The sequence below is a fragment of the Siphateles boraxobius genome, unplaced genomic scaffold, assembly GCF_051911475.1.
Source record: "Siphateles boraxobius isolate OS27281-9 unplaced genomic scaffold, OSU_SipBor_1 31, whole genome shotgun sequence".
Lineage (NCBI taxonomy): Eukaryota > Metazoa > Chordata > Actinopteri > Cypriniformes > Leuciscidae > Siphateles > Siphateles boraxobius.
The window spans coordinates 17058170-17070000 of NW_027508931.1; the positions used below are offsets into that span (position 1 = coordinate 17058170).

Sequence of the window (11831 nt, forward strand, 5' to 3'; positions counted from 1 at the left end):
GCTCTCTCCAATCCAATTTGTTCATGTGCATTTTCAGATCAGGCCAGGGTTGATGTCAATGACAACAAACTGCATTGGTTCTTTCTTGCAAGTCTTATAATGTGATGCACCACATTTGAATATGCGTATAATTTCATCTAGGGTGAAATATTCCTTAAATAACCGCAAGCATGTTTTATTAGCAGTTTTAGCATTTTATTTTATTTCCAGTGGTAGTTTCTCAAACATGTGTTTTCATAGTCAGTTTACACAATACATGCTAATTGAACATAAACATCTGAAATTGTTTCAACTGTATGTCTCTACACTATTCTAAAATTTAGCCCACAAAAGCAGTGTTTCTTTTACAGTCAGTCAGGAATCAAGGGAATTTCCACCCAGTCTTACTCACACTGAAAACGCTCTTGACCTAGATGTGAGAATCACAGTCACAGCACACGGCAAACCCAACGCCGCTCTGCTGAGTACTGTTAGGATACTGTATTTAGGCTGCTCATTCATGCTGCACGCTAACAGCCAGATGCTCTGTGTACTTAAGGGAATTCTGATTCCCTTAAATCACAAGCCACAAATCACAAACCAAATCATTTTTTAGGCATTACAATGAGATCTGACAATGGCACAAAATTCAACACATGGATTCCAGAAAAGATTGCATTTTGTTGTTTTACATTGAATAAATGAATGTAGAGTGCAGGGCTCTCTGTGTTATTTTAAGAGATAGATTCACCTATGGAATTATGCAAATCAGATAATGATGCAAATGGGATAATGACAAATAAAGATTAAAAAAAGGATAAAAAACTTTTCAAAATTGATATAATGCATATTTTAAAGGAGAACTCCGGGCAATTTTTAAGTTAATCTTGATCGTTAGACCTTTGTGAGTACTGACTATAGAAAAAAAAAACGAACCGGATAGGTGCTTGCTACGCAGAGCTGCGACCCCGAATGCCCAGAACTCCCACCCAGCTGAAACGGCGGCTATGGGGGCATGAACATAAAGAGTGTTTTTGAGCCTCTTAACAGACACAAAATGCAATTAAAATGTCTGTCCAACATGAACAGGGACTCTACATGTGAACAAGAAGCGTTTAGCAACTTAGCCATTGTTTCAACTCACCTAAATAGTCTTTTAGACGGCAAGCTGTAGTCTCGCGCTGTAGTCCCGTGCTGTAGCCGGAAAAGGTAAACAATGTCCAGGTGGGAGGAGCGTTGATCATGTGCGACGAGTTAAGATCAGAGTTGCTTACAAGTGAAGAAGAAATGGTTCGTGTTTGTGCCTTTCCGAATTGTGGCAACAGAATGCGAAAATATAAGAGCTTAAATTTTCATCGTTTTCCTTTTCATGACCTCGAGATTCTGCAGTTGTGGCTAGTTGTACTTCAACTTGATGTGCAAACTCCCGTAGAAGTACTACGCGCTAAAGATCACTGCATTCGCAGCGAATACAATTACAATACAATTACAATTCAAGTCGAAGAAGCTAGTGAAATAATTAAAGCTTTGTAAATAAGACTACAAAAACATTCATGCACATCTCTCCTCATGCCGTGTGTGCCCAAATGCAAGGATAAATAAATGTTACATTACCTCCACAGTGGTTGCACCCGTCTTCGTACATGGAATGGCATTTTTCTTCAAACGGCCCCGCAATGTTGTGTAGTCATCCTTGTCAAAGTGTTCGCTGCAAATGCGGTAATCTTTAGACCGTAGTACTTCTACGGGAGTTTGCACATCAAGTTGAAGTACAACTAGCCACAACTGCAGAATCTCGAGGTCATGAAAAGGAACACGAAGAAAATTTAAGCTCTTATATTTTCGCATTCTGTTGCCACAATTCGGAAAGGCACAAACACGAACCATTTCTTTTCACTTGTAAGCAACTCTGATCTTAACTCGTCGCACATGATCAACGCTCCTCCCACCTGGACATTGTTTACCTTTTCCGTCTACAGCACGGGACTGCAGCGCGAGACTACAGCTTGCCGTCTAAAAGACTATTTAGGTGAGTTGAAACAATGGCTAAGTTGCTAAACGCATCTTGTTCACATGTAGGGTCCCTGTTCATGTTGGACAGACATTTTAATTGCATTTTGTGTCTGTTAAGAGGCTCAAAAACACTCTTTATGTTCATGCCCCCATAGCTGCCGTTTTAGCTGGGTGGGAGTTCTGGGCATTCGCGGTCGCAGCTACACGTAGCAAGCACCAATCCGGTTCGTTTTTTTTTTCTATATATAAAGATATTTATATATTTTTCATATATAAAGAATCATAAGCTTAAGTCAGTTGAGACTACTAAACAAGATTCATCCTCTCGTTTCTTTTTGCAAGATACGTTTCTCTTGCAGCCGGATCATTTTTAATCCGCTGCTTGTGTCGTTCTTGAACTACCATGTAGTTTAAATTTATAATTTTATACAATGCACTTGTTTTACATTAAAATTAAATTTAAAAAATGCCTGCATATTACATCTGTAATAATTACACTAATTATACTAATTATACACACATAATTACACTGTTGACCCTTTCCTTACCCCTTAACCCACCCTTAAACCTACCCATACCACCAACCATGTCCTAACCTTACCCGTGTCTCACCTCAATAGCAGCACAAGAGTTTTGCAAAACAACACAGACAAGTACATCGTACCAAACTATTTTTTTTTATGTGAGTACTGTCAGGTTTGTTTTTGGTTTAGTTTTATGTGTTCCCAGTTCTTGTGTTTATTTCCTATCTTCCTTAGTTGACCTAAGCTGCTTCCGGAATGACATACTTTCTTGTGTTGGTACTTATTTTGAATAAGTACTTTGTGACTGCTAAAAAATAATGTTCTATATAGTATGAATGTGTGTAAGAATGTAATCCGGACATTATAACGTGACCTACCTGCATCAGTTACATCTTTTATCCTCTCCTGCCCAAAAATCCTCTCCCATGGCCTCTTGGGATAGTAAAGTGTCTTTCGTATGCACACTTCAGAATCGCGCTGGAAGTAGTAGGTCATCCAGGTACTTTCTGCCTACTCTTTTAATGAGTACTGGAAAATCTGACATACTACTCTTGTCACTTACTTTTTTTCACCTACTATATACTAGGGAAGTATGTGATTTCAAATGCAGCCTAAATTTCCTAGTGTGTACATGTTAGTTACCTTAGCAGCCTATTGTGTCCACCTGCCCCTTGTTATTTCACTTATTTAGTCTGTATATATTTCTTGTTCAGTTCAGTTCCTTGTCCATTCTTATGTCTATTGCTGGTATGTCTATTTAAGTTGGTTGTTCTGTTCCTGTGTGCTAATAATCTCCTGAGTGTTTGTTATTTTGATTTATTGTTTATTACAGTTTTACTGCTGCATATAGATCCTGCTCAAACTAATCCAGCTGTGACAAGTACTGTACATAATAGTTAAAGACACCTATGTGTAATGTTTAAATACAATAAAGAAGTTTGTTAAAATAGCATTTTTTTTGTTTTACATTGGTTGTACCACCTGACATGGAAAGTGTACCAAACTACTCTCACTTGAAAGTAGGGATTTTATTAGTATTTGAGAGAGATATACATGCCTTAATAAAATAATGCATGTCATGAATTTATCAAATTATTTTAAAAGGAGATAATGCTCTTGGACACAAAAATATGCAGGGCATGGCATTGACCCAAATGCACAATGACTTCATTTTAATACTTGGATTGCATCATTATCATGTGCATTTAGCACCTGATTAAACTGGACTGGCAGTGAATTAGACGCAGATTTGTGTTGTACTGTGAACTAGCATAATGAGGGAATGAACAGACTGTTCTGCTGACACTAAGTTGGTGCACAGGACATGTTGAGCATTTCATTTTAATAATAATTAAAAAGAAAACATTCACCCTATAAAGAGAGCGCTATTTTTTTTAGGGCTTTCCCTTTTATGATTAGGCACTTGTTGACCTGTAATGTGGACTATATGCAGTTTTTAGATATTTTATTTATATTATATTGTCACGCATAGTTTTTAATTTCTTTCTTCTATGGTTTAAAACATGTTCCCAGTTGTTTCTATGGTGACTCATTGTTTGATTCCTTTGTATAGCCTGCTCCATTTTAAGCCATTTGGTTTCACTGTGTATTTATAGCCCTCAGATTGTGTTCTGATTTGTCTGTTCTTGTCTTTGTTTAGCAGTTTTCATTTTCCTGCATTTTTGTATGCTCCTATATGTTAGTTATTTTGGTTTATTATACGGCTCTGTGGAATACTTGATTCTGATTGGTCAAATAGCGCCATCCAGAGGTAAGTTATTCCCAGATAACAACCGCTCAAAGCAGATAACGTAGGCTCCTTTGGGTCACTGAAGTCACCAGTGCTATGTACATTAGATGTACGGCTAGATGTACATTATCCCTTACTTATCTTCTCTGCCCACCTGCATTCGTATGTGACATACATATGTATGTATTTGCATTAAACGATTTTAATTCATGATGTAGAGGCGGTTGCTTCTGTGGAGTGCATTCAAATTGTTTAATGCACAGCTAGCTGTGGATTATCCCACTTATAGTTATTTGTCAGCATTGACAAATTAAAGCTGTCATTGATGTTTGCAGCGCTAAATTTGACTGGAAGAGTAAAATGACGGTTATTTTCATCAGCTACCTCTCGTTACATCTAGCATTCTGTCCACTTTAAATCAGACACAGATAAAGTAGTGCAGTAAGATTTATTTGATTGAATTATAACATTTATTTAAAGGGAGAGAAAGAGGGATGTGCGTGTGAATTACCTGCATCTGCGCAGCATTTCTCTACTAGCAATGAAGCTGTGCGAATTTAATTGCTAATAAAAGTGGCAGGGCAGTGTTGACAAGAAGTTTCTGTGTGTGCGCTTTAATGAAAGCAGCGCATTCATAGAACGGTCATTAAACTGACTGGAACTACCAAGTATTCAGACAGACCATGGTATAATTTTAATATATATATATTTTTAAATGTTTTTAGGATTTTCTGTTGACAGTGCTTAAAATGAGAATGCTAATGATTTATCCTCCTTGATGAAAACTGTGCACAGAAATATTCTTCAGTTCAGTGGTGCTGGTGTTTAGCTCCTTGTTTTCACACAGCCAATTTAATTCCTCAGCTCTCATTTTCTCCTCGACTAATTAAAGAGTGCCGATCAGAAATCATTTGCATAAAATGAGGAAGTGTCATGGAGTGTCTCCGAGTGTCATGGCTGTTTTGGTTTAGTCTTCTTCAGGCTGCACGTTTTAGGAGTCTTTTACAGTGCGGTCTCTTAGGATTTGTTCTTTCTGCCAAACCAATCTTCATTTAGTTCTAGCCTGAACTGCATTCACATGCTAATTCCTCCTCCCAAAGGCGCTTGCTAACCAGGTCAGTGTTGTTGGGACTCTTATATGAGTCTTGTTCGGAGGCTAGCTGTGCGAGCCGGCAGTCCTCACTTCACGTGTTTATTATATCAATTTTATTTCTTCCGCTATGACCCAACGAGGTCAGCTGATGCTGTTTGTAAGCCAGCTCTGTTATTTTGTATTTAGATCACAGCACTCACAGAGGACTGACTTAAAAACATGTGGATATTTAAATACTTTTTGCCACTTGCAGATGTGTGAAGCTTTGCTTTTACTCAATCTGCAGTAGAAAAGATATCCGTTCCTCGCTGTGTTTAGGAATTAATATTTTAAGATTGTAATTTCTTTATTGGCTCTTCAAACCCAGAAATATATAGTTCTGCTCCAGATTTTCAATGCTTTACATTTGCACTGCATCTCAGTATTCAAGGATTATGACTGTATTAGGAATATTCTTCATAGAGATGGACATGAAAGTCAAGAAAATCTAATTTGACCCTGTTTACTTTATTCATACTTGTAGCTGGTCTTATTGTGAATGATTCATCAGCGCACGTTATTCAAATGTAAAAGTTTGTTTGTTTTTTTATTTCATCAAAAAGTAACAACTTGCTTCATCACTTCACCTAAGCTTGTTTCACTCAGAAATACATCAAATTATGGAATCAATGCATAATTAAAGTGCATTACAAATGACTATTCATATTGTGTTGAGATGACATGAACATTACTTCAATAAATGTTCTTGGTCTTGTTGTGCACTATTTATCAGTGCCTAAGAAAAAAGTAAAAATGTTTTTCATTATATTTCGTCAGAAATGTAACACGTTTCAGTATTTGAGACTTCTGTTTAACTAGGAAATATGACATGTTATTTTAGTTGTATCATTTAAATGGTGAATGGCAATTTGTATGTCTTTAAAAGAAGATTTTCTACCTTCAGTTAGTTTTCTGAAAGCCACTATTAATGAAAGTAATGCATTTAGCCAGAGCTCAGTGGAAACACACCATTGATCCAAATGAGTAAAAAAGGTTTTCTGTCACCTCTCCCACATACCAATGCTCTTGAGAACCCCAGCCAAAATATTAATTTAATTTCATCTGTCACTGACCAAGAAATCTAAAAGGAAATTTAATTAATCTGAGAAATCCCTCAGTGCATATATATTCTGCAGACATTGGACATTCAGTGTGTGATTTTTTTTAAACATTTTTTTTAAGGGTCAACCTCATGAGACCTGTAAAGAATATTTCATATTTAAAATCAATCAGAATAAGAACTTGGTAATGCTTTACAATAAGGTCTCATTCGTTAGCATTAGTTAATGTATTAACATGAACTAACAATGAGCAATACTTTTGTTACAGTATTTTATTAATCAATGCTAATGTTAGTTAATAAAAATACAGCTGTTCATAGTTTGTTCATGTTAGTTCACAGTCCATTAACTAATGTTAACAAATACAACTTTTGATTTTAATAATGTATTAGTAAAATTAACATTAACTAAGATTAATAAATGCTATAGAAGTATTGTTCATTCTTAGTTTATGTTAACTAATGAAATCTTATTGTAAAGTGTTTCCAAACCTAATGTTCTTTCAATGTCAAAATGTGATTTTTCATTTATAATCCAACTTATTTCTGTATTGTGTCATATTTCTGAGTGAAACAGGATATTCTGTAAGATAACATGTGGGAAGTGACTTGTTTTATCTGTCAGGAATGGATCATGAATCATGAAAATTGTTTTTTCCAGACCTAAATGTGAGTTTGATTGTTGTTGACTTGAAACAAAATAAAAATAATAAATTATAAATTATATATGACAGCAATCAGCATCACAATTAAACATAATTGAAAATATTATGAATATCAGTGTCATTCTCATTATTCTTAATGAAGATTCTAATTATTGTAATATAGTATTTTTCATTTTCAAAATAGGTTTACAGGTCTTAATAGCGGTAAAAAATACATTGACTTCAAAAATGCGTTGAAGCTGAACTGTTTTTATTTATTTATTTTTAAATGTTAAATCTTATGAAAACATGCCTACATATCAAAATAAATAATTCCAAAATATCATATATAGGCTATATTCATTTTTTTGGGGGGTGGGGGGGTACTTTGTGGTACAGGCCATTTAAACACCCAAATACTGGTTGGCCCTCGGTTGGGTTTTTTTATCTCTAAACTACAAAAAGGACGAGTAACCCTCCACAACCCCAACACGAAAGATTTGATCAATACTCTGTCGACCATGCTCATGTTCACTTTATTAACCAGCTAGATTTCAGCTCCAAGGCTGTTCTTTAGGCGTCTTTGTGCGTTTATTGACCTCTGACGTCTCTGAAGCCTTACTTTTATTGTTCGTGGTCCAGTGAGCCGTGAAGCTATCACACTAAAGCTGAACTAATCATCACCATTACATTTAAACACTTGAGTGACATTAAAGCGTCTGAGGTGAACTTTGAGGGAGAATGAGACGAATTGAAGCAGGGGAAGGAGTTTATGGATTATCTACTGTAATATGAGAAATCAGGGTCAGTAATGGTCATCAGTGTAACCTCATCTCTGAGGTTTGAATCTGCCCATAATTTGGCAGAAATTGTGTTTGGATATTGATTGTCTGAACGTGTATTTAAATAAACGTAAGCGGTCTCTCTGTGCCGGGTACCGCAGGCTTTTACAGCACTATATGGCCAGTGTAGTATGAGAGAAACATGATATATTGGTTCAAGGTTGTGTGTGTGTGTGTGTGTGTGTGTGTGTGTGTGTGTGTGTGTGTGTGTATCAGAGATTACTCTGACTGAGATATCGTAAATGAGCTGTGCTGGCACTATTTGTTTGGCTCCATTAGGCACAAGTCATTATAAGTGTGTGCAGTTATTTATAGATAAAGATGTCGATATATGCTGTTATTTCTAATGTTCCTCTCTGTCTTTCTGCTTCTCTTCTGCAGACAGCACTGCTCTGGACACGGAGGTCTTGTTGTGTTTTCTTTACTTATATAATTGTTCAACCATTTCTGTGTGTGTTTGTTCATTTCTGAATTTACATAATATATGCTGCATGTTTTTCCAGTGTTCTCTTTAATTGCTTGGTGGTGATGTTAATAAGCAGTATACAGAGAGACATAGGGAAATAGACAGATAGGTAGAAAAAACATAGATAGACAGATAAATAGATGGGTAAATGGCTCGATAGATGGATAAACTGATGGATGGATATACAGTTAGATGTATAGATAAATTAGTAGATGTATACAACAGGGGCGTTTCCTCTGAAGTTGGAAAAAAATTGGATGAGAATATAATCCAAATAAAAAGTATAAATCACTTGTTTTTCTTAAGTAACACTGTCCAACAGCAATACCAGCAGGTAGTTTCAATGGGACGCCGTATCTTTTTTTCCTCCCCTGAGCCTATTGAGTTTTAACAGACCCACTAAAGCGTGTGGTGGGTTTGGTGGGGTATAATTGAGAATGAATGAGGGAAAGTCACGTGAGAGGAGGCAATGCCTCATTCGAGCTATGATTGAAGATGATTGGATACGTTTGGTTCGTACAATAAATCCGGCCTCTTTTTTTCGTGCACGTTCACGAATCAGTCTGAATGAACAAAATGATGGTGTTGATGGGAAGACTAATTTAAAAAAAAGTAAACTCACAAATAAAATATATGGTTACACTTTATTTCAAGGTGACATAGTTATATTGTACTTACTAAAATAATAACTTAGTAATATTTATTCACTGTATGTACTTACTATAGAGTAGGGCTGCCCCCCAATTGTCGACTTAACGTTGGTGAACTAGAAGAGAAGTCACGCAGTCTATGAGGGACGGATCATTTGAAAGCGTGTACGTAGCAACTTTACATGAACATGTCACATAAATGAACTGAAACTCCGTGTATAGGCTACTTGCTTTATGCATGCGCTCGAGCACGGAATAGACCATATTACGCCTATATTAAATGCTCATCATGGTTTAGTATTCTCCTTGGTATATATTTAAGTAATTAAATTAATATGAACATGCGATTCATCGATGAATGGCTTAAATGAACAACTACTAGACAAATAGAAAAATCTTTATTCGGGGCCAGCCCTATTATAGAGTCACAGTTAGGGTTTGTTTTAGGGCTAGTTACTTGTAATTCTGCATAATTTACTGTTATTACTATAGTAAGTACATGTAGTAACGTGCAACTACGTCACTTTAAAATAAAGTGTTACCAAATATATTAAGTTGTTACTGCCTTAAGTTTTTATTTTTTAATAAATGCAAAAATGCTTAAAAAAACTAACTTGATGATATTTATACTTGGTTGTAATGCATTTACTTTTGATCTATTTATATATATATATATTTGCACTGGTATAAGGGTAGAGAGACAGACACGACAGAGATGGATGGATGAATAGATAGATAGATAGACAGACAGATGGATAGGTAGATCTGTAATTTCTGATCTTATTTTTTGTATTGTATTTGTCTGTATATTTACATATTTGTCACTGTTTGTCTGTTTCTTTGTGACCATGTTTTATATTTACTGTACAGGTAAATTATACAATAAGTACAGTGTCTTACTGTACTTAAGTACAGTGTCTTATTGATCGGTGTAAGTCATCAGCAGGCTGTTTTCTTGTTTGACAGGGTTGTGTTAATATCCTGGACCCAGCCAAACTGGGGCTGACTGGCGGAGGGTGAGTATAGACATACTCAACAGCAAAACACACAGGGGAAATAAAGACAGCTGATCTGTACACCATTATACACAGGAGTGTGTGTCTAGAGTTACACTCTTACAGGTGTTAGATACGTGCGTGTGTGTGTGTGTGTGTGTGTGTGTGTGTGTGTGTGTGTGTGTGTGTGTGTGTGAGTGTGCGTGAGTGAGTGAGTTGGTGCCTTGGACTCTCGAGCCGTTGGGTCTCCTCGTCTTCCATTTATCACTGACACACACACACACACACACACACACACACACACACACACACACACACACACACACACACACACACACACACACACACACACACACACACACACACACACACACACACACACACACACACACACACACACACTCTCTCTCTCGCTGATATTATTTTTCTCTGATAGACCGCAGGCAGAAGAGCAAGACTGCGTGGAATGTTATTTGTGGATTTTCTTGGGCCCTGATCTAGTGTTAATTGTTTGCAATTGTATGTCTCCAGTTTAATGAATGTAGTGGGGATGAATTAAATTTTTGGTAATGAGCTGTCAAAAATAAATAAATTTACCCTACACTGTTGGCATTTATGCTTATTAAAGGCCGTTCTCATTAAGCATTGATGATGTCACTGTCTTCCTAACAAAGACAAACGTGTTTCTTTGGGCTCTGCATGATTGAAAAAGACCTGTGTGTTTATAAACGTGCAGTATGAGAACATCCTGAACTTATCTAAACTCTCAAATGTGTACGTGTGTATTTTAGAATGATTGACATGCAGAGTTATTCTCCAGATCTATTTCGCCTATGTTCACACAATACAAGCATAATGTATTCTGTGTAGAATGTGTGTACCACCTACGATTTTTAAAAATACCATGTGAAACGGTATACATTATGCAACGAAAAAACGTTTTAAACAGTTGCATGCTAAATTGTCATTGCATTGCATTCATCCAAATTTTATGTTGAAAATATTTATTTGACATTTTTAAATGCAATTTTGTGTACAGTTATCTTTAATATTTGGTAGTCCAATCAAATAAAAACTCAATATGGAGACATTAAAAGCATTATTTATCTGAGCATATAGGTATCATATTGGAAATTGAAAAAATATTTTGCATTTTTAATCCAATCAAATACATTAAATACATTGCATTAAATACAACTTTTTTTTAAATCGGATAAAATAATTAGTGAAGAAGATGATGTTAAAAATGTATATGGATAAATTAATAAGTTAAGCATATTTCATTGTGGAATACAGTACCCAGTGGAGTGTGCTTTGGTTGTATGGCCCAATTTGACCAAGTATTCTATGCATGCATAGAATGGGTCTGTGTGAGGCAAGAGCAATTATGATGGACTTCCTGTTCCTCCCACCCCCCTCTGCCCATCCCATGTCATTTGCCAGTGCTGTAAATCAGCCGACTGCTTTTTATCCGGGTAATGTTTCATAGCGTACAGCATGATTATGGTATTAATAGACTCTAAATCTGCCTCCATCCCCAGGGTTGGCAGTATACTTTATGGCATTGACAGCATGCCAGATTTACGTCGCAAGAGGACCATGCCTATTGTCCGAGACCTGGTGAGTAATCATGCCCGGCACGGTTATGTTTGACTGATGGAGCTGTTGAAGACTGTATTAGCCAATCAGACCCACCGTGCACACGGTCAATAGTCCGAATTTACAATCCAACACTGTCAGCAGGGCACATGAAAGATATAGGCGCACACGTGTTTA

At 36.4% G+C, this 11831-nt stretch overlaps 1 protein-coding gene and 1 long non-coding RNA gene across 3 annotated transcripts in view; one reads left to right on the top strand and one right to left on the bottom strand.

Moving 5' to 3' along the window:
* The window catches only part of LOC143697004 (uncharacterized), a 222041-nt gene that overhangs the window by 72228 nt on the left and 137982 nt on the right, over positions 1–11831 (bottom strand). The window lies entirely within an intron of this gene.
* unc13c (unc-13 homolog C (C. elegans)) overlaps positions 1–11831 on the top strand; it is a 265168-nt gene that overhangs the window by 9353 nt on the left and 243984 nt on the right. For both annotated transcript variants that reach the window (XM_077193956.1, XM_077193957.1), the window contains exons 3-5: positions 8326–8348; positions 10027–10076; positions 11597–11675. In XM_077193956.1, coding sequence (XP_077050071.1) covers positions 8326–8348; positions 10027–10076; positions 11597–11675 — 152 coding nt within the window. The remainder of the gene's footprint in view (positions 1–8325; positions 8349–10026; positions 10077–11596; positions 11676–11831) is intronic.